This window comes from Gavialis gangeticus, unplaced genomic scaffold (genome assembly GCF_001723915.1).
Source record: "Gavialis gangeticus isolate Ggan-Ray unplaced genomic scaffold, GavGan_comp1, whole genome shotgun sequence".
Taxonomy (NCBI): Eukaryota; Metazoa; Chordata; order Crocodylia; family Gavialidae; genus Gavialis; species Gavialis gangeticus.
Window position 1 is genome coordinate 7,022,304 of NW_017728991.1, and position 23,153 is coordinate 7,045,456.

The 23,153-nt window shown below is 41.5% G+C and overlaps 2 protein-coding genes across 2 annotated transcripts in view; one reads left to right on the top strand and one right to left on the bottom strand.

Annotated features, from left to right (window-relative positions):
* Positions 1-11,853, top strand: part of BPTF (bromodomain PHD finger transcription factor) — an 82,830-nt gene extending 70,977 nt beyond the window's left edge. The window contains exons 28-32 of the mRNA XM_019516560.1: positions 22-213; positions 4,729-4,921; positions 5,945-6,029; positions 8,034-8,220; positions 10,383-11,853. Coding sequence (XP_019372105.1) covers positions 22-213; positions 4,729-4,921; positions 5,945-6,029; positions 8,034-8,220; positions 10,383-10,419 — 694 coding nt within the window. The 3' untranslated portion in view covers positions 10,420-11,853. The remainder of the gene's footprint in view (positions 1-21; positions 214-4,728; positions 4,922-5,944; positions 6,030-8,033; positions 8,221-10,382) is intronic.
* A 4,372-nt stretch (positions 11,854-16,225) lies between these two features.
* CUNH17orf58 (chromosome unknown C17orf58 homolog) lies at positions 16,226-22,758 on the bottom strand. Its single transcript, XM_019516571.1, has 5 exons — positions 22,635-22,758; positions 19,853-20,470; positions 19,687-19,767; positions 17,822-18,013; positions 16,226-17,193 (listed from the first exon to the last, which is right to left on the bottom strand). The coding sequence occupies exons 1-5, from the start codon at positions 22,696-22,698 to the stop codon at positions 17,006-17,008; spliced, it is 1,143 nt and encodes a 380-aa protein (XP_019372116.1). The 5' UTR covers positions 22,699-22,758; the 3' UTR covers positions 16,226-17,005.
* Between the last annotated feature and the right edge of the window lie 395 nt (positions 22,759-23,153).

Here is a 23,153-nt window from a genome sequence, read left to right on the forward strand (position 1 = left end):
ACCTCCACCTCCACCACCGCAACACACAACCAGCATCCCATCCCCAACCACACCCCCCACGCCACTATCTTCCCAGAAGAGAAAACGAGAGGAGGAGAAAGAGTCTTCGGCTTCCAAGTCCAAGAAAAAAAAAATGATCTCTACTACCTCAAAGGAAACCAAGAAGGACACAAAGCTTTACTGCATCTGTAAAACGCCTTATGATGATTCTAAGTGAGTAGTGAAGGCTGTGTACTTGCATTTTGCATTGTTGGTCCAGCTTTAGTATTTAGCTCTTAGTCTGAGGTAGTTATTAGAAATGGTAGTAGAAAAAAATCAGGTGCTGTTGCAATGAGCATGCAGGTACTGAAGAATAAGCAGTCTGTGGATTACACCCACAATTACCAATCTCTTAACTCTTGTGATTTATATTTTTCCTTGTTTGCATGTTTCCATTGTATGACCTTTCTGTCTCACATGCACATATTCTTTTATTTCACTCTGTTCTTTCTTTTGCCATTCTGCCTCTGCCTTGGAAGCGAATAAGTATGCCCTTGTGTTCCTTTTAACGAGTAGGTGGTTGGTGTTCTTAAGAGAGAGGTTTGGTACTGTCACCTTGGAAAGCAGATTTTTCTGTAATTCACTGGCTAACAAAGCTATTGGACTGCAGTTCATTTTGGACAGTGTTTCATGCTGAAATACCATTTTTATTTTTTAACACTATACCCTTGACTCCTATTGAGTATAAAACATAAATCGAACTAAAAATGTAAGTCAAACTAAAAAATGCCATGTTACCCGGTATGGGGATGTAAGCATTTGACAAAATGAAAACTGCAGTTCCCCACAAAATTCTGGTTGTGGAAAGAAAAAGTCATGCCCTAATGTAAAGGGAGAGCTTCATAACTTTTAATAGTTTGTGAAGAAGTTAGTAAATGATGGACTTTATAGCTCATTCAATTGGAACTGGATGTTAAGCATTTCACCTCTAGTTTATTGGCTGTAATCCTGCTCAAGTCAGCAGTGAGCCGAGCTGCTTTTGTCTGAGCTGCATGACGGCAAGTGTAAACTTAGTTTGGTCTTGGTGGATGTGTGTCCACTTAACAAAAATGACTTAATTCTAAAAGGACTAATTGGCGTCTTTAGTAGTTTGTGGCAGTGCCAAGAATTAAAAGTCATGGAAACTGAACTATACTTTAACCCAATTAGTGCCTTTTCCAGGTCAAAGATGAATTTACTTGTTGTATACCTTTCATATTGACATAGCTCCCATCATTATGGCATCATATCAGCGTGGGGAAGTTTTAGACTGTAGCCTTATGCTGCAGTTGGTTCAGAGAGAGAGAACTTTAGCTTCACATCTGTCGCTGACGTACCTCCCTCAATGGGAAAAGTGCTGTATTAGACTTTATTGCCCTGTAAACTTAGCAGGATACCCTGTTCTCATTTAGCAATGGCGAAGTGAGCACAAGCCATGTCCATTTCCTTACTTGGGTAAGCACTGGAAACCTCTTCCAGGAAAATAATGCGAACTGACCGGATTGCATGGACTTGGTCCATTACCCATTCAAGGCAGCTGGAATCTCTCCGTTGACTTCAGTGGGTATTGAATTGAGCCCATAAAAAAAAATGTGATGACAAAGTGCGTCCTCACAGTCTAAAAGGAGGAGACCTTTACTTGAGTAACAGAAGGAAGATTTTACACACATGCAGTGTGAACAGTCTAGAAACTGCTGTAGCAATATGATTGTCTTGGTGCTTTACTTATAAATTTTGAATCATTATATTTCTAGATAGGATGACTATGGTGCTGAGCTGAAATGTGTTTTAACTTATTCACTATTAGGCTGGCAAAGAGCTTATTTGAAAAAAATGACTTTGCTTAGTGTCTTAATAAATGAAATGGGCTTCGGATACCTCCTTTTGTGCTGGTATCATCTGCATTTCAGATGAGAGAAATGCAGCTCAAATTCATTCTTGAAACTTGAACTGGTCCTGAGAGAGAACCTGCAAGATGAGAGAAGGTACTTCATCAATTTGTCGGAATGCACTGAACTCAGGGAGCCCATTCTTAGCTCGTGTGTCTTTAGGATTTTGCTGCAGGTCTTTCGCACGTAGTTCTTCAGTAATGACACTGAATTCTGTTAAGGATTTGCTCATATCTTCAGGATGTGGAGCGGGTCAGTCAGGGTATCCTTCTAAAGTTTATATTTGTAATTTCCCACTTGCTGGTTAAAAACATTGCATGAAGATGGCCCAGTAGTCTAGAGGCAAGGCAAAACATCCATATTTTAGATCTGATTTTGCTACCAGACCTGCAGGAGCTGTCACACTGGGGGGCATGGTGCTCTTGTTCCATGCAGCAGAAGAAGCGCAGTGCCAGACTGAGCTGGCATGAAGGAAGTGGCAGGAAGGGAAATGCAACTGGTCCTTTGCAGAATGGTTGTTCATTAGGTTTTTGGATGTGACTGACCGCATAAAGGAAGAAGGGAAGAAATAAGTTGTCAAGGAAATTTTGGAGTGACCCATTGGGTAGGGAAGCATTTTTCTAACTCAGCAGTGTGGTCTAGATGAGGCTTGATGCGATGGGAAGTCTTGGTGCATGTTCCAAGATGTTGTTTGGAGATGTGTGTTTCATGGATCATATAATTAATGCAGGCCATCCTAGTGTATAGCCAGTATGTTTGCCTCATAACTGTCCAGTGCCTGATGTAGATTAGGAGAAAGTGGCATCAAAAGTTAGTACATAGAAGGTAATATGTGGCAAAAGGTTTATTAATTCTTTAGAAGCCTGAGACTCTGCATCAGTTTGCTTTTGGCTAGGCAGAAAGAGGGACTGAGGAGCCTAACATTTTTTTTTCCCCCCATGGTTGGTTGTGCTAGTCCTAGGTACATTTTGGGATATCCATACACAAAGTGCTGTCAAACATCCTTGCATAATATCCTACGAGTTTCTTACACCATTCTGTGCAAGGTCCATTCACATGACTCTGTATGGGATTTTTGTTTTTGTACCTTCCCCAGCTCCCCTTCACTTCGTGTCATACCATATCTGGTTCTGTCACGTAGTTTTGTCTGAGAACAGGCATTTATTCTCCAAAGAATAGTCTGCGTCCCAATTCATTATAATTCTGAGAAGCTGAATCGCTGTTTTTGGGCTCCCACACAGAAATTAAAGAATGACGACATCCATTGTCCTCACACAGTTTTCCTTCACGTCATGTTATACCAATATGTATTCTACACATGGCTGGTATGCATGTTCCTTGTAGTATACTTGTAACTTCTAGTTAATGTTTGCGCTTTGCTTTGTTTTTTTAAATTAACTAAGACCTACATTTTCAAATCTTAAGAAACTGCCTTGAATATGAAGTGGCTTCTAAGCTGCTGTTTTGAAAATGTAAATCTTTTTCTTTGGCCTTGTCTTTTTGTGCCTTTTACAGTTTTTTCACATATATGCTCATACAAAAGAGATGTTTTCAGTCCAATTTTTTTCAAAGTCCAGTACATATCGATTGACCTGTGTTTTATTACACTGTCCTTTGAAATTGGCCCAGCTGACTTTATTGACAGTATAGCCGCAGCAACAGATGTGAGTCTTGCAAGGATAGATGGCAGGAGACAGAGAAACCAAGTCAGGAAACCGCAGAAGCAGGCAGTATGCAAGTGCATCAGAAACAGGAATGCAGGGAAAAGTGCCATGCCATTTGAAATGACAATTACATTGTCATTTTCATTGTGAATACTTTTAGGTTCTATATTGGCTGTGATCTTTGTACTAACTGGTTTCATGGAGAATGTGTTGGCATCACAGAAAAGGAGGCTAAGAAAATGGATGTGTACATCTGTAATGATTGTAAACGGGCACAAGAGGGCAGCAGTGAGGAATTGTACTGTATCTGCAGAACACCTTATGATGAGTCACAGTGAGTTCTGATAAGAACCTCTTATTTAATATTTAGGTAGCAAACTGCACTGACGTTGGTTACTTTTCCTTGCAAAGAGAAAAAAAAATATTCTGCATATGTTGTATCCCATAGTATTACAAATTCCTTTTCAATATTTCTTTTTTCCCCAAATATTGCTTTACAGTGAATATATTGGGTATGTAGGAAAAGTGAAGTTTTTAATGTGTGTTTAATTTTTAAAAGGGAGGTAGAAAGAATTGACACAAAATTTGAGTGCATAGTTGGGACTTTCAGTGCTTGAAATTATAGTATCTTGTGTGATTTTTAGGTTAGAAAAATTATTTTGAGCATGGGGTATATGGGTTGTACCTTTACTTTATGGCTTTGTGTTACCAGAATGCCCCTGTTATAGTCACCTACAAGATCTTGGCTTCCATCTGAAAAATGTTTGTCAGAGGTTTGAAATGGGAGCCCAAGAAAGTAGTTCTGTTTACCTGTATGAAATGTTTCTGGAATCGCTTGTTGTGTGAAACATCTGGCATCACACTGATACTTTGATCTTTCAATCTGATAAAGGACATTTGAGACCTTGACTTCGTGAAATTACTCCTCTAATTTTACACTACACATAATTGTGAAATAAAATTGTAAAGTAATTCAGGTGTTAATTTTATTTGTAAATGCTAAGTCTGCATGACTGAATTGGCATGTTTACAACAAAAATGGCATGTTAAGTACAGCTTCTTATCATGCAAAGCACCTGGTACAAAATACTATGAACCTGAGTGTTTTTTAAATGAAAAGGATGATATCACTAATATTTTTCTTTCGGATCTTGCAGATTTTACATTGGCTGTGACCGATGTCAGAACTGGTATCACGGGCGCTGTGTCGGTATTTTGCAAAGTGAGGCAGATCTCATTGATGAGTATGTCTGTCCTCAGTGTCAGTCTACAGAAGATGCCATGACCGTACTCAGTCCACTGACTGATAAAGATTACGAGGGATTAAAAAGAGTACTACGTTCTTTACAGGTGAGGAAAAGGCATACACTGAGAGAGGAGCATACTTGGCATGCTCTAGGTAGAGTAGAAGTTTATGTAAAAGGTCTTTGTTTAAGACTGATATTTGATCTCCTGTAGCTTCTGAATGTCTTAAGGATAAGTAATGAGCTGCTTTTTCTGTATGAAACAGCACCCTGAAATAGCATTAACACACACAGTAGCATTTAAGGTAAATGGAAGAAAGCCACTGCCTCCAAATTAGGGATGGAATTGGAACAGGGTTTGGTTTGGTTTTGAATGAAAGAGGATAACTGTACTGAGTGTGAAGGAAGCTGACAATCAGAATATGAAGAGCAGATCAGTAGCCTTTTGGGGTAGTTAGTGGAAGGTGTCAACAGTAATAGCAAAAGTAGTATTCTAATTATGTAATTTGACTTGCAGTCAAAAGTTGGATAGGCATTAATGAATTTGCAGGACTGAGATTTTAAGTGGTAAAAGACTTATCATTAGATTCTTCTTTAATACAAGATCACTTCTGAAGACTGATCCCTGTGATTGCATGTTGGCAAGAAAAACGAAACACCTCACACTGTGTTATAATGTTCTTGTTGGCTTAAATGCCATCCCAAAACCTACCTTTGCAGACATTAAAACATTAGCAGCAGAATAATGCAATAAGTAACGTGCAGCAAACTAATCTTGGTTTGCCATTGCATGGATTTTTTTGGTGACAAATTTTAGAATACAAATGAAAACATGCAGGTGGAAAAACAGTAATGATCCAGTTTTAAAAGTACGCAGCACCCTTAGCTTTTATGGAATTCAATGCCGGCTTCTTCACTAGTTTAAGCCAGTGCCCTGTACTGTTCAGTTATGTCATAAGGCAAACTACCTGTTACACCAAATTGTACATTTATAAAATAAAAATGACTCTTTGCTTGGGGACTAGACCAAGTTCAGCAAATTGTGCTACAGTCATTCCCAAAACTAGCATGAATGAAAACAAGGTAATAATTTGCTATGCATTTGTAATTGTCTTTTCTTTCTTGGTAGGCTCATAAGATGGCGTGGCCATTCCTAGAACCAGTGGATCCCAATGATGCACCAGATTATTATGGTGTTATCAAAGAACCTATGGGTAAGGTGCTTCTAAAATATAGCAAGATGCGCTAGGTGGTGACAAGCCAGTAATGTGAATTAAAAATATACCCATATAGATTGTCTTCATCCAAAGATTCTCTTGTGCTTTTGAATTGTAGCCTCATTATGGAGATTGGTAAACTGAGACAAATATATGTTGCTTACCTATTAGCACATAAAAAGTAATCTGGTGGAGCCAAAATACATCTAAATTCCCACTACTTAAGCCCATCCTTCCTACTACGTGCAACAAAGGCCAATTTTCTTTATTTTTGTAGTTACTTTCAAACAGGGTAAGCTGGACCACTATAGCCTTTTTGCTTTTTGTCTACACTTAGTACTTCCCAGAGAGAAATACGTACTCATGATGATTAAGAAAGAAGTTTATTTTAGTTAGGTGATAATATAGGTGTGATTTAGGTAACACAAGATAGAAAGGTTTAAAAACAGTCTTCATTTGATTTGATAATCAACTGCGGAAACTTTGATTAGTCTTAAAACAATGAAGAAAAGAAAGATTTTTTTCTGGAGACAAAGGTTGCGGTGGTCTCATGTTTTTGCAGTGATCCAATCAAATCTTTCTGGCTAAACAGGATTGGATAGACTTGGATACAAGGCATTGAAGGAGAACCCACTTGCTTCAAGCAGTGTTGTTGCTCACTGTTTCTTCCCTCCTTTTAAACTATAATGCCTCTTCATAAGTAGGGGGTCATTGTGTCACTGGAGCTGCTGTCTTCTGGGGGTATGCAGAGCCAGGACACTGTTCTTGCCACACCATTTGGAATGCTAATTGTGGTGTCCTGGCAAAAATAGTTTTTACCTGCATTTTCTTAAATTTCCTAGCCTTGGTATTTAGTAGCATTACTATAAAACTGCTGTTAGAGATGGCAGCAATCATTGATTAAAAATTGGTTCTTTTTTGAGTTTGTGAAGTGATTTGGATGTCCATTGGGATCAGGGATGATTATACTTGCACTGTTGTTATCCTGGTGCTTCGTTAATCTAAGAATAATTTTTAAAATAACTTGCTAAAGGGTTAGTTTAAATGAATTGTTAAATCAACAGAAAAGAGCTTGTTGCATATTTGAGACGATTTTTTTAATTTCTCTTATGGGTAAACAGTGCTAGGAAATGCCAAGTGATATCATTATCACCAATTATATAATAATGAGGTTACACTGAGCATTTTGAGTGGAAGGAAGGCCTCGTGTTATGGATGAGAACAGTTGTTATCAGTGTTAGCAAATGTTTTAAGAACATAGGCCTGGGAGGACTCTTTGGGCCATTCACAGTTTTGACATTGGTAGGATAAGACAAAAACGCTTCAGAGGAATTCTGCTAAGGCAGGTAATATCTTTTTTCAGCCAAAGTTGTACTGCAAATTTAGACCCATTCAATTTTAATTCACTTTTCTTCTCCCTGTTTTTAATTAGTATCTGCATAAAGCAAGCCTGCTAATACTTAGTTCATCTGTCCCTGCTATTTTATTTAGTCTGCCCATGTCAGTGGGAGCTCTTGGCATTTCAGATTCAGGTCCTTCAAGTCTGCTTTTTCTGTGATGTTAGCAGCTGATGCTCTCTGTCTGGTCCTACTGCTTGTTTTTGATTTGAATTCCCAATTCATTTAAACTGCAAATCCAGTTTTATGCACTGATAAACTAGAATATTAAAAGTGGGGGGAGGCAAAATACAGGACATAGAATCCACATGCTCTTGCACTGTGCATGTTTTCAGTTTTTTCCTAAAGACTAACCAGCTCCTCAAGAGGTTTAAAAAATTTGAATTGCTGTAACTAGATTGGGTCTGTTACACACGGCGTGTAGAGTCCCGTGAGATGGGAGCAAGCTTATAGTTTGAAGGAGACTCCTCAGCTCGCACCATGTTGTAAGGAGCATTATGAATGGTTCCAAGCCAGTTGTCCTTTCACTCCCAATATTTTGACACTGTGAACTTTGTCAGAGGGACAGAAGAGCTCTTATTTTAAATATCTGTTTCTTTTGAAGACCTTGCTACCATGGAAGAGAGAATACTGAAGCGTTACTACAAAAAAGTGACAGAGTTTGTGGCGGATATGACCAAAATTTTTGATAACTGTCGTTACTACAATCCAAGTGACTCCCCCTTCTACCAGTGTGCAGAGGTTCTTGAATCATTCTTTGTACAGAAGCTAAAAGGTTTCAAGGCAAGCAGGTAAGCAGAAGAGTTTCCAGTCCATTGTCACTGTTGTGCTATTGCTAAAATCTTCTCACTGCCATAAACGTATCCTTATGCACACATCTAACAATCTGGCATGCTCTGTATGCTTGTTAATATAGCTACATTTTGACAGGCAAGAATCTACTCGGTAAATTCCAGCTGTTGATTTTTGTCTAATTTAAGGACTAAATCTGCTTCCATTAAAGTTACTTCGTAATACTTGTAGACCTGAATTGCACACCATTAATTATGGACAGTGTCATAATTGCAAAGAAAATTAGCAGCAACATAGCTAACACTTTTTCAGTTATTACTTCCAAAAAGCAAATCAACAGGATCAGCTCCTTATCTGATTCTAGGTTTTAATGATGCATGTAAGTTAGTCGTGTTCTGCTCCATACCAGGTTCTTTCCACACATTAAAAAAGATGGTCTCTATTCCAGAGAGTATCCAGACTGAGAGAAATTCTAATGTGTGCAAAAATAAGCAGTTTTTATTACTTAGCTAACATCCCATCTTTTCATTTTAGTATTATTTCGGCTGAAATCTATTCGGCCCCATTTTGGGGAAGCTGTGGCAAATTGAAATAACTCAGAATTGCAAATGCTAGTTAAAAAACAAACAAACAAACCCTTAGCTTTAAAGTTACCTGTCTTCAGGAAAAGATTGCTTCTGGTTACTTTGTCCAGAACCAGGTTTCTAAATCATACTGTCTGCCCAGTGTGCGTGCTACTGGCTGTTTTTGAGAATTAAGAACCATATGGCCTTGAGCAGAGTACCATGTACATATATGTGAGCTGTACTGCGATAGTTATATTATATTTGGGCAGTTAGCAGGGCCGTTAAGGTTCAGGCTAGCATACTCCTTAACGTTTGTACAATAATGCACATATCCCCTGCATCCATTTCCATCACAGCAGTAAACCACCTGTAACTTAACTACAAGTATAGCTGTAATACAAAGCAGGTTTAATCAGAATGTGACTTGTGTACAGGCAATAGATTTTGTCACTTTTACCATTGAAACTGAATCATGGGAGGCTTTTATCCAAGCCAGTTAAACAGTTAATTACAACTAAAAATGGCACTTCTCCATACTTTTGGAAGTTTCCCAGTCTTTCAGATGGGACAGATGTAAGGTCCTGGGGGAGGCAGGGCTACTTGTAGCAATCAAGCATTGTTCCTTCTGATTTCATTTCATAACATCTGCATTTGTGGTGGTCACTTGCTCATGCTTGTGTTGTCTTGTTATAATGTGTTTATCCAGCATTCCCTGCGAATTGCATTGCTGCATCTTATTTGTTGCGCTTCTTTGTTTACACCATCCATATTCTTTCTTTTCTTGCAGATTGTGATATCTTTAGTCTGAACTTTTTAACTGGAATCAGAACTGGATGTTGGGTCACTTTCTTTTATTGTGTAGTACCATGACATTTAACTGCCCCCAAAAAACACCCCAAACCCCAGATCAGTTGTCCAAATATTAATTAGTACCTTAAAATGGAAGCAGTCATTTGTCAGCAGCTATGTTGGTAGACAAAAATGTATTAAGAAGAGTATATCGCTTCTTTTGAATACTGTATTGAGAATAATGTCATAACAGTCATCTTAAAAACCATGTATTTTCAATGAACTATTTGCATTCGCTAGTTAATAAAACTGTGAACTTTAGAGAAGAGACCTGCAGCACTCTGATCAGCAGAAATGTGGTTTTAATTTTACTGTTCAGTTTGGTTTTGGTTTTGGTTTTTTGGGTTTTTTACATATGAACACTAATTCAAAGACTTCCCCATAGGTTTACATCAGCTACATTTTATTATAAGTGATTGCGCCCTTATAAATTGTCTTTATGCCTTCCCTACGAAATTGTCTTTATGCCTTCTCGATGAGAGGCTGCTATTTTGTGAACTTAACTAGGAAAATATATTCCTGGCATTTTTCATAGTCCAGTTGAAGCATCTTCTTTTGTAAACAATGGACTCCTTTTGTACTCAAGGTCAGAGATGCTTGTTTTAAAAGCGCTCGCCTGCAAATGATGAATCGGAAACAAGATGGTTGCAGTCCCCCGATAGTAATTGACCTATGGCATCCTGCTAACAAGTGTGTTCTCCCAAACAAAGGGTGCTTAATTATTCACTCTTTTGTGTATTCTGCAGGTCTCATAACAACAAACTGCAGTCTACAGCTTCTTAGAGTTCAGCGTGTTAATGTAACACACAGAGCAAGAATCTGGTTGTCTGAAAATTTTTAATTAAGAAGCCAGATGTTTTTAGTCAGGTTACCCTGACGAGACTTGATGTAAACTGCCTTTTTATTGGTCACAACAGTCAAATTATATTCTTGGCTTATTTTGTCCAAAGGACAAAGGAATAAAAATCAGCAGCACCACTTTCTTGTCAAGATCAAATTGTTGTACTATTGTGGCAGAAGCAGGAAAACTGTCTTTTGTTGAAGGAGAGAGAAAGCAAGCAAGCAAGCAAGAAAAAGATACAGTAAATGGAGTCAAATTTAACTCCATGGAAATGCCACGTCTGTTCTTCAGTGAAGAAGCTGGTTTAAAGTCCACACAGAAAACTTTGACTGTATTTATTTATTGTTGCAAAAAAGACGCTTTTTTATTGCTGCCCTCATTTGTCAGCTAATTATTTTTTCTTATAAAATCCAGCCCCGGTTACATGTAATCCATTCTGTATCTTAACATGATTCCTGTAGGTAAAAGTACAAGACCTCTAGATGTCTTTTCTTTCTATGAAAGGAGCTGCTATGTACACATGTGCACACAGACAACTGGGAATCAACAATGAGTTTATCATTCATGGTAGATAAAAACAATTAAGCTTGCATAAAAGTTGGGCTAAGTGGTCATGGACTACAGACTGTTGCCTTGAATATAACAGTACAATTTGTCATTTACTCTGCACCAGACTGAAATGAGTAAAATCTATTTGAAGGTATCTTGTTTGTAAACATTTGTCAGATTCTAATTTTTTTCTTTTGTATTAAAATTCAAAATATGGATGTATATGAAACAAAATAAATGGAGATAATTGTTCTCCCCACAGATGTAGGTGTCTTTTGAATGTGCGCTAATATGTTTGTGATGTTTGGGGGGGGTCCTGTTCTAATATGTAAGTATCCCGAGTAGTAAGGGAGGGAAAGGTAAGATGAGTGGAAGGGAAATGTGACTTTATTTTTGCTACAACAGTAGCGTTTATTTCTTTGTATTCTTAAGCAACTGCTACCCCTTAAAAAATCTACAATGGTGCCAATAATTGCGTATCAGATACTAAAGGAAGTAACATAAGACATTTCATTGTCGACTCCTGAATTAAAGTAGTGAGCAAAGTATCATCAAGGGATGAAAAAGTACTAAGTATTTGTAATTATATCTATGAAGGGCATTGTAAGTGGTTTTGTCTCTTCCTATACAAGGAAAGCCAGTGTGAGGGATAAATGGAAGCCAACAGAGCGAGATGTGATTTGCACTTCTCTCTCGACTCTCTCTCTCTCTCTCTCACCCCCATTGCACGTTACTTATGTAACTGACCTTTTCTTATTAACCATTTCCAATAAATCATCCAAGATTTCTGCAGCTCTACAACCATTTTACTAGATTTTGCACTAATTTATGATTGCTTTGTCTGACAGTGACCTGCGATTTACCTAATTATGGAGAAGCTTCCCTTGGGTTTAACCTCACCCTGCTATGCAAGACCCTTTCCTGTTAATTTCTTAGAAGTAAGACACTGCTACTGACCACAGGTCTCTTACAATTACAGGCTCAGGTGTACAGGTTCTTCTGGGTTAATTTTCTCTAATAAACCCCAAATGTTTTTGTACATACAATGTTGTCATTTAACCGATATGTGAAAACTTAAGAAAATTAATTGTTCAGTGTGAAAACAAAACCCGTTCATGCTTCTTAAAATTACAAGTAGTTGCATTTAGATTATGTTGTCCTTTTGATTTTTTTTAAATGCTACATATTGTATGCATTGTTTAATGGGAGAAGGAGAATTCTCAAGTTTACGTTTTGAAAATTCTTTACATCTCATCACAGCTTCACAGTGTTTCTGTATTATTTATTCATATATAAATATGACATTTAAAACTTTTCTAACTGTAGGCAATACTGTGTTTTTAACAAATTGTGGCAAAATGAAGAGTACTTTTTTGTACCTAATACAACATTTCATCCTAGACAAATAAAGTAATGTGTTTGACATCAGATTTGGTGGACTTCCTGATGAAATGCTGGTTGATGATGTGTATCATATGTAGATCTTGACATTGCCAGATTGTAAATAACTCCCTGGGAGTTGGTTAGTTATTTTTTTTGACAAGGGAAATGTTAAACTCGTGTGTAAACTTCCATGTTGTTGAAATCTCCGTTCCATTTTTCTATTGCTGTGTAATACATGGAGACATTTTCTGGTTTTATCCTCTGTAAGGTTTTTATGGTCTTAAGTGATACTTCTGAAAAAAAATACATTGATATCATCTGCAGGAAGAATATAATTCCTGTAAATACACTGAAAAAAAAGTCCTTACTATTCAGTTTCTTGAAGGAGCTTGAATATGAGCTTGGGGTGTATTGTATCGCTCCAGTGACCACCTTCCTTTTAATGTCTCTTTGTATTATAATAATGTAAAATTCGGAGTTTCCGTTATGTTTTAACATGGGTTTTGGGGGACCTGAACTAACCTCGCTTCACGTAACGATCTTCATAATTTTGTCATCCGAGCTCCCCAGACTAACTTGAACGGGGTGCAGTTGTTCCTTGATTTAAATTTAATTCAACATCTTCTAATCCCCATGAATTGTTGTCTTATGATGTATTTGTAGCAGGTTTGGGTAAACCTCTGGAAAGACTGTAAAGTTTTATGTACTCTGCATTTCACTTGATTGGCTGCAAAATATTCATGTCTGTCCTGCTGATGGGGGGAAAAAAAATCACTGGAATTGACTTATAGAAAAGTTTCTTCTGAGGTAAGAGACTGTAAAGCTGCTTGTTTAGAAATGCCTTTGGGTGAATCAGTACTAAAGGGACACTGTCATTTATTTTTTAAACTTTTTGATCTTCATTGTTTGTAATGAACCAGCATAGAAGCTTGAAAATAAATGTCCCTACCAGATCTGTCCTCCTTGTTGGCTAAACTGTCCTCTCTCTAGTAGTGCGTGTGGCTACTCTCGTGTACTTCTGTCTGTGCACAAGCATCATTGCTAGTAGACTATCGATGTTACTGTTGACATGTCATTTTAAGCCTTGTTCAAATTGCAGCATTGGCCATTGGCCACTGGTGCTCACTTTAATTCATCTTGTTGCGGGGTGGTGGGGCTTTTCCCCTGAAGGGCACGTAGAATCGGAGGGACATTTCCTGAAGCGTTAGCAATTTACAAACCTTGACAGTGTCCCTTTAATGAAGATGGAACAGATTTGTAACCTGTTACATGCACCTCATCCACCATCCCAACTCCCACAACCAATAAGCTAACAAAACTGTAAACTGTTTTTAACAATGAAATCATAAAAGTCTGTATTCAGCAATAATGAGCAAAACTATGAAAGAAGGTAGCTGTACTATATACTGATTTTTCTATTAGATATGTACTTTCCTATGTATTTAATACATTTTTCTATATGCTTATTAATCTGTCCCACACTGGCTAATGATTGCAAGACTGATAATGTGATTGAGGATGGAATTTGCAAACCATCAGAGGAATCATTTGGATGCTTCTGGGCATCATCTAAGTAAAGAAAAACAATCTTCTTTATTTTTTTTTCTTTTCACTCCTGTGACTGAAGTCCAACTTTTAATTTAGAAAACTTCCCAACACACAACCTGAGAGCAGTATCCTTAAAAATCTCTTGAGGTGATGTTTTTTAGGTAGCATAGTCTAAGATCGTGGAAGAGCAGTCCAGATTATTATATTTAGAGCTTTTTCTTCAGTGTCTGATGTCCACATTTTACTGATTTTCATACCAATAAAAACATGCTAGATTTGCCAAAAGTTTGAAACAATGTAGAGTTAGGCTAACACTCCAGGTAATCTAATCTGTCAGCAGGACTGCTCAGCTCTTGATTGAATATGCTAACATAATAAAAGGAAGACCACCTTCTCTCTTCTCAGGAAGAGTAAGATTTTATAATGTACAAGGGGAGATGAAACATCTTGCCACTTCACCCACCTTCAATAATAGAGTGATGTCCTCGTCCATACACAGCCAAATGTGAAAAATAAATATATACCAATAAGAGCTGGCCTGAACTAAAATACCAAGGTTTTGTAATCCATCTTTACCAAATGATGGTCTTAAACACCTAAAGAAATGCAGGTCACTGGTCAGATACCATCTGGGAGACCAAGAACTAAGTGACCAAGGAATTGCTGTCCCTTATTCCCCCCACCCCACACCCCAGGTGTGTGCTTCAAATCTCCACTTTCGCTCTTGGCAGGGATGTGGTCATTGTTGCTTTGGAAAAATTGACTACATCGGTGATCACTGATCAGCACTCGGATGTCCATTTAAAAATAGGAAACAAAACAACTTGATGTGTATGTAGCCCATGCCCCACTGGTTTGAGTTGCCACCAGGAATTATCTTTCTGCCCAAGTAAAAGCCCCTCATTACAGTTCTCTTGGGAAATTTCAGCTCTACAGGGCACACTAGCTTTTCTGTCACATAGCAAGTGCATGGACATAAAAGCAATAAGGTGCCAATCACCTTTTAGGACAAATGCAAATTGTTAGTAGCTATCGACTGAACAGAGCATTTGGCAGGCACCTCGGTCCCATGATGAAACTTCTCAGGTACTAGAAGCCAGATACTAAAAGCCACATTAAGCCAGGTCTTCACCTCACTCATTAATACAAATAATTCTTACTCTTTTCTTTTTTAATTATTATTATGGAACAGGGTTGCAGAGCAGAACACAACATCTCATACTGGATCCTGTTTTGCATTAAATCTGGATTGATTTAAAAAAAAATGTTTGAAGTAGTTTTATTTCCTTCCCTGGACTTAAGCCAAACTGCCAGCTTCACATGGATTTGTGTGCGTGTCCTTAGCCCCACTCAGTTCTGATCTGGGTTGGTGATCGTTTCCTCTTACATTGACAGAAGTTTCTTTTCTGAAATGTTTCAGGCAGTTGCCAATCTTCTCCCGAATGGTAACGATATTTATGTTGCACTTGGTAGCTTGCTTGGAGATTTTACTGGCTGAGAAATAGCCCATCTTCAAAATACCACTTTTAGACACCGCTGATAAGTCCAAACAAGTATTTGCTGCTGTATTTAAATAGGAGTTACTCTTCTGCACTGTTAGTTATCAAGAGAGAGGTAAGGCTGGAAGGCACCTCAAGCGATCACGCAGTCTGGCCAGAGATTGAAGCCGTGACCTCCATGTTAGCGCCACACTCTGACCAACTGAGCTGAACAGCTATGTGCTGGATTTAAAAATCTTTTAAAATAACAGCGGTGGCCCTCTACCCAAGTTGTTGCCTTAAAACAAACAAAAGCAAGTGGTAATCTAGAGTGCCTCTTTCCCTCTGAATTAATTTTTAGAGGTTTCTCCTATACTAGTATTTATTTAAATAAACTAAAACAACCAGAATATGCTATTTTTGGAGCTTTTAGTAATATTTAATACTAAGATTCCCTATTAAGTGTATAAATACCAAAATGGCATCCTTTTTTATTCAGGCCACATTAGGGATACTAAAAATATAAGGCTCAACCAAGAGCTCATTCCAAATACAATTTCACTGTCTTGCAGGTGCACGTGTTTTATTTTTCTTACAGAAAAATGCCATACATAATTCTGGGGCTAAGTTTATCAGGCATGACGATTGCAGGTGCAAGTGTGTGGTTAATTTGCCTACTTGGACACTGTCATTTGTGCAGTTAACTTATTTATAGTTGTGCACATCTTTCCAGTTGACCATTTGTACGTGGAGTAGGCTTGCATCCAGTTAACGTACTCGTATACTGAAACAGGGTGTGCCATTGACTAGATACTCTGCATGTCTCTAAAGTACATGAAAATGCAGACCTTCATGTTTGGAAAAAATGGCATGAACTAAATGATTTTCATAGTTCCCTGGTTATTTTGGAGAACAGTACTATGTAATCCAAGGAAACCAAAGTGCTGGGAACAACCACCTACGTTGTCAGAATTATTGGATTTAGGCTGACAGAAAACTCGATATTCTGCTTTAAACCAAACATGTTTATTTGTGCTGTGCAAACTTTGAGATACAGGTGACCATACAACACGTTAAAAGTAAAGGGTATGGGTGCTCCTTTTGTTAATGGCCTATTTGTTAAATATTCAAAGCCGTGTATTTAAGTAATCGAGAAAATTTCTCATCTTGGGTAAATTGATGAACAGCCAGAGTCAATCCACTAACTCCACTCGTAATGTATCCAAGAGCACCAACAACAGGATTCAGCCCTAAAACTATTTACAATGTGTGTTTTTCCAGACTTTGCAATTTAAATCCTCAATAGGGAGTAAATTAATCCACTAGTCTGGGAACATACTGAAGAGCACCCCCTAACATATGAATGTTGTCCACGCGACCTAGGTCTGATTTCTGCACTATTTTGCACAATCTACTGCCAGCTACATAGAACAGAACTAAAACATTAGGAAGGACCAGCATTTTATATAGCGCGTAATGCACCAAATGCACATCGGGGCGAGCTGTTAGCACTCCAGCTAGGGCCAGTTTTGTGGGGTAGCTCAAGCCCCAGAAAGGCAGTACAGCATCCTCATCTACATTTGGGGCGAGTCCCTTGAACTCTGCGATCCCTCTTTCTGTTGAACCTTTTCACATAACTGCTGCTGCTCCCGAGTAGTCCATCTCCTGGCCGCAGGCGCCCTCTCAGGAACTGCTGCAAGGTTGCAGGTAGCTGCCGCCTCTTGTGGTAGATCTGACCCATCACAATGTATCTGCTTCCTGCAAAATAACAAACCGTTCACTTCTTTGGGGTCACAAATTTACCGAGAAGAGCATTTCCCCTAAAGTGGAACCAGGCTTGCCATATGCTTGGGCAGGGCTCAGAGCAACGGTGTCCTGACTCCTGGTGGTTGCTGGCCTACAAGACTACAGCTGTATTGAAAAGGAAAGCCAGGGGGAAATCCTACTATCGTTTGGATGATTGCACCTATTCAAAATTTCCTTTTCAAATAAATTGATGTATAATCCCTCCCTAACTGCAAAGTTCAACCAATCGCTATTGCAGGATATGGGTCAAAACTGGAATCAGTTGTGCAAACTTTCTCTTTCTTCCCTTTGCGTAAAATAAGGGTCAGGCCTGGTTGCCTGTGAAGCCTCCACTCAGCAAATATTCTAGGGGATGTTTTCAGAGGGGCCTGAATGTCTTTGTTGCCCGTTCCCTGAGCCTGCGTTGCAGATACAGAGGAACCAGAAAAGAAAATAGGAAATACTTTACGTGTGTCCTTAAACTAAAATCTTCTGTCCGAGATGTCTTCTGCCCCTTAGATTTGCTGCTTTTGGCCTGGGTAAACTAAAATCCCAAACCCCCCAAAGGAGAGCTGGTCTGGATGTAGCGGGAGTTCTTTACCAAGTTTCAAGTCTGGACAGGGTTTACTGCAGTGCGAGGTGTCCACCACGAGAATGTGAACTCGGAAGAAGAAGCCGTCAGGGGTGATATAGAGGCGACTCATCTTGTATAATCCATCGCTGTTTACCAGCAGGGTAACCAGGCGGACTCCACTCCCCAGTCTTTCCACATCATAAACTATTCCGTTTACCGCTGTACGAAGGACAGAGAGAGGAACGGGAATCAAGCAGTACACTTGCAAGCGGCAACAGTCTTTACCTGCTTCACAGGAGGAAGGCACGTCGAAGTCTATACAATACACCTAAGGTAAGCCCTACACATTAATTGTTTTATAATAATAAGGGTTGGGAGAGGGGGGCAGTAACACGGGGGATATCTCACCTGAGAGAAGACTATTAGACCGAGTTGTGGTGGCAGAGCTCTACTTTGAGAGGTTTCTTACTCCATGTCCTTATGCTCCTAAGCCAGCTGCACAAAGCTGCACTACGTCGTTCCTGAGCAAGAGTGACATGGCCGGTGCTGAGTTAAACAAGGGCTGGAAACCCCCCATGGGCCCTCTAGACAGGGAAAAGGCCCATGGAGCGGTACGGTGAGAAACCTTCTGCACCAGCTACTGCCTTGAGGCTTGAGAACGACTCTTTGATGCAGCTATCTGACCCTTCATCTAGAGATGCAAATTGATGGAGGAAACACTCAGGCTGTGATCTCTGCCGTGGAACCTCGGCCACGCTGTGGCTTGGATTAATGTTTATTCAGGCCAGGTTAGGAGGGAGATGGCATTTTTTTCCCCCCATTTTGTTTAAGACACGTACGAGATTTGCTAATAGTTGAATGGATGCAATTCAGCCCCAGGCAGAAAGTCCCAGCAAAATGCAGGTCAGCTGCATCTGTCCTGAATTTTGCTCTAAAATGTGAGTAGGAGGAAATGGAGGAAATGTACATGTGTAGATAATGCTTCCTAATTTCCACACTCAGAGAACAGATGCCTCGTAGCATTCCTATGTTCTGGGAAAAGAAACACCTGTTACTTTTACTGGTCATGTATTTTGCTGATCCATTCTCAAATACTGGGTGTACCCCAGTAAAACGTACCCCCATGTGAGCTGTCAGGAACACAGGGACGTATTGATCAGCAGTGCCGGTTATGCTTCTTGCTTTCTAATGAAGCAATAATGTGTGGTGTGTATTACTAGAGGTACTCTGCACGTCCACATCTAACATCCAGGCACCCAACAAAGCAATGCACGTGTGTGCATTTTTAGATGCCCTGAATCAAGAGAAAAGGCTAGTATCTACTTTGGTAATGAAGGGCTGGTCTATTTAAAACCTCTTGCATTCAAACCACTGGGGCAATAATCTCAAGAATTACATTTCTTTCCCCCTGCTTCCTGAAAGTGTGTGATGCCATGTCCTGAGCACCTAATGAAGCACAACCTCCACAGGCACCGAAGTTAAAGGGAGTCCTATATGCAGAGAGACTGTGTAAGCCTCATCTTTGACATGATCTTGGGACACTTTATGGCAAAACTCATTACAGAGGAGTCGCCATAAAGGCAATCAAATAACACTGCTCAGAGTTAATGCTGGAGCCATCTCAGCATCTGTCCTTATGATTCTCAGTTTTCTCGGTAACCACAGTTGGAAACTTCTCCCCCTCCTGCTGCAGTGGTGGGCTGTGGTTAGAGACTTGGAGGACTTTTGGTGGAAAAGAGCATGAGAGAGCTTGTTTGTACTGGGTATTTCCACAAGCACCTGTCATTAGTACTTTTAATAATACATTTAATAAACTCCAGAAGGCTTTTAAAAGCACAGTGATGTCTGTCGGTGCCATAGGAGCAAGGACGCTAGGAAGGAAATGCTCTTACCAAATTCGCTGGCACAATAGGCCTCTGCTTCATCCAGCTCCTTCCTGCACCCCGACAGACACGCCTTCTCCTTATCAGCATCTGAAACAAGAACGCGAGATGCACACTGGCGCGCCCTGTCCCTTGGAGCACTTGCAGCGTCCCCTCCGATGGGGCCCTGCCTTACCTTTCTGGAGCACGTTGAAGTGGTACAGCAGGCTGGCCGACTGGCGGTTGGTGACCCAAGAGGGGTGGTCGATCTTTCTCGTTAGGTCGCTCTGTTTGTAGGGGTTGATCTTCCCGGGTCGGTTGGAGTGATGCAGGGTGTTAGGATTGTCTGTCCCTGTGTCTTGGAGAGGGTGCGTCTCAGTGATGGCTCTGTCCTTCCGATGGGACGGTGCCGCATGGTAGAAGCGTGCCGACGCGCTGTTACCAGGCCCGGCCTGGAGCCTGTCGCTGTGCATTCGGTTTGCCTGGCTGAAGTCGAAGGAGGCGGGAGAGAGCCCCTCAAGGTGAATCTCGGGAGCCAGGGTCCTGCCATGTCGGCTGGACTCTTTTCTCAGCCCTGTATTGTTTTCTACTGAGAATTTGGCCCTTTTCTTTTTCTCCGAGGTGGCCAAGAGGATGTCAGCAACCTTTGGCCGCTGGCAGTCGCCTGGAGACAGCGGCCGATGCTCCGTGTGATTCTCTCGGGCGATGCTGCTGCCTCTGGACAGGAGCGTCACTTGGCTGGCCGTGGCACCCGCTGCCCTGTATGCATCTTTGCTGAGCCCCTGAATGGCTTTTCCACCATAGGGCATGGATCCTGCATGCAAATATAGAAGAGCAGCAGCACAAGAAAGACGTTTTGTTACAAGCTCTTTGGGGCAGAGACCTTTTGACTATAGGTTTGGCTAGCACCTGGCACAATGGCAGCCTCAGCCCTAACTCGGGCCTCATTATCCCTACCTGCAGGAGAGGTGATTTGGTACGAGGAACAAAGCAGAGGCCTCCCATTTCACTGGCCTCACGTACAGAAGGAGCGGGTTGTGATTCTGGGGGGGGGGGGCCGTTCTGGTTTAGCTTCTGACTTCCCAAAGGCAGCAATGCTGGAGAGAGCTGTGATCCAACCCAGCAAGGGATCTTTCCAAAACAGCTGAGCCAGAACCACGGGAGAGGAGGGAGGAAAACTTCCCAGCACCTTTGTGAGGCACAAGCCTTGTCCGTGGGCGCAAGGAAGGCCTAGCCGCCCATCAGTGAAACGCTGGCAATCTGCATGTGACCATTGTTGTTACACATTACAAACAACGGAAAGGGCCCTTGATCTCCAGGGAACAGCCGGGGAGCAAGGTTCATGCTCCTGCTTGGCCTGATTGTTCCCAAGTCCACAACAACAGAAATATTTGATTTTTTTTTCCCATCCCACGGATGCCTTATTGACAACGTCCTCTGTACTTCATAGTGCCTGTAGGCTTTGAACGCTGCTGGAGAGATCTTTAGCTAGGGTTTTGGATCTCAGATTTGTGCACCATGGAGCTGCCTGGGAGCTCAAAAAGCCAGAGTCTAGGAGGCAAGGCCTTGCTGCTATGAAATGGGCCCTTGCCATCTCATCTGTTGGCAGTAAGGTTGAGGGGACAGGAGCCAAGAGAGAGACCTGCTCTTTGCAGGTCTATGAAATGATTGATTATTACTCTGAAATGATCCTCTTAATAGTCTGCTGTGTTTTAGTTCAGCTAGGATGAGAGCAGAGCCCGGGCCAGCTGGGCCGCTCTCCAGACCTCGTGCCGCATCTTCCCCTTTTGAATCTCACAAAGCAAATTCCTTTTCCATTTAGATGGCGGGGAAAGGGGGTTCCCCTGCAGTTTCGTTTGCCTTAGCGGTTGTGATGGGTCTTCTTCCTATTCAAACCTTCCCTGAACTGGATTTCGTCTGCCAGCGGAGGGCGAGTATCTACAAACAGTTCAGCCACACACATGCTGCCCGGGTGTTCACTGTTTGTGATTAACAGTGTGTAGGAGGCTGATCCTGACTTGTTATGTGAAAAGAGAGATTTGACATACACAGATGAATAAAGGCCTGGTTTATCTCCAGTTCCTGGCGCTCAAGTGTTGACCTCCCCATTACTTTCTCTGTGCTCTCACCAGCTGTTGTCATGGGAAAAATTTCCTGATATTTGGCCTGAACGCATCTGAAGTCAACAAATATCCACGAAGGACGGGGCGGAGGGAAAGTCCAAGCTCAAGGAAGCAACAGGCCAGGGTGCAATCGAGCGGCCTGGCCGGCAGCCAGCGAGCCTGACCGCGGGGCTTCGAACACATCTGCCATCTGCGAGGTTCGCCCCGGGGCTTGTTTTTACATGGTGACAAAACTCTCCCGTTTGCTTTGACCAGGTTCTCCGATCCCCTCTGCACTGGTGTCCCCACTCCCTCAGCCGATCCCATGAGACTGGAGAAGCAGGACTTCTCCAGACCTATCAGTCCAGTGGGGAGAGATGTCCCTTTTCCCTCAGTGCCCGGGGGCAGATGTGCTCACGCAGCTATTTGGTCCCAGGTAGGAGCTCCAAGCACCTTGAAATACCCCACAGAAGTGAAGCCTACAGCAGATGGAAGGGAGGTGAAAGCTGTGCGCAGAAAGCCACACGCACTAGTCACTACACAGCTCCTGACCTGGCTACCTCGGGCTTCCCAGGGCAAGCGGGACGTCTGCCTCTTGCAGGTGCTCTCGGTCCTACCGGGCACTCGCCTGCCTCTGACAGCAAGCATCTCCGCTTGCTTCCCTGTCTAATGATCGCACCAGACTTGTTCCGTTCCCGGGCTTGGATGCGATCCCCGCTGCAGCTTGCTGAAAGGCTGCAGCTGGAGAGGGCTGCCAGGGCAAGGATCTGGAATAATGTGTCCAGCCTTTGTGGGAAAGATCTAGCTTCTGCTCTCGCTTCCCCGCTGCAAACAACAAATCTGCCCGTTCCTGCCTCTGAATGGTCATGAACTTACCTGTCACAGAGCTGGAAGATGATCCCATGACAAAGCAGAGGAGCAAAAATGCCTTGGCTGTCATTCTGAAGGAAACTTTTTCCAGACTCAGAATGAACTGGAGTCTTTTATGCCCTTCCCCCTGGTTCATGCTAATGAGAGGCAGCCTTAGGGGAAACAGGAATCACTCACTGGACAGACCACTGGAGCAAGACCAAGCTGCTGCAGCCCCAGCTAGCCTCCCTCTGCCACCGCCTAGGAGGAGCGTGTGCTGAGCCCCCCATGAGGGCCAAGCTCACCTGAACATCCAAGGGGTGCGTCCACGCTGCCGAACAAGCGCGGCATCCCCAAACTCTCGCTCTGGATACAGGTTTCTAGCCTTTAGCCTTGTTTTCTGGCGGGAGAAGAGAGGGCAGAACAAATAAAGCCATTCTTGGGAGCAGTACAAGGACCGGCACAGAAATGCAGCATGCAGAAGGCAGGGCGTGCCAGGGCACTGGGACAGGGCACGAGTACATGGTGGCTATCGTGGGTGCCCAG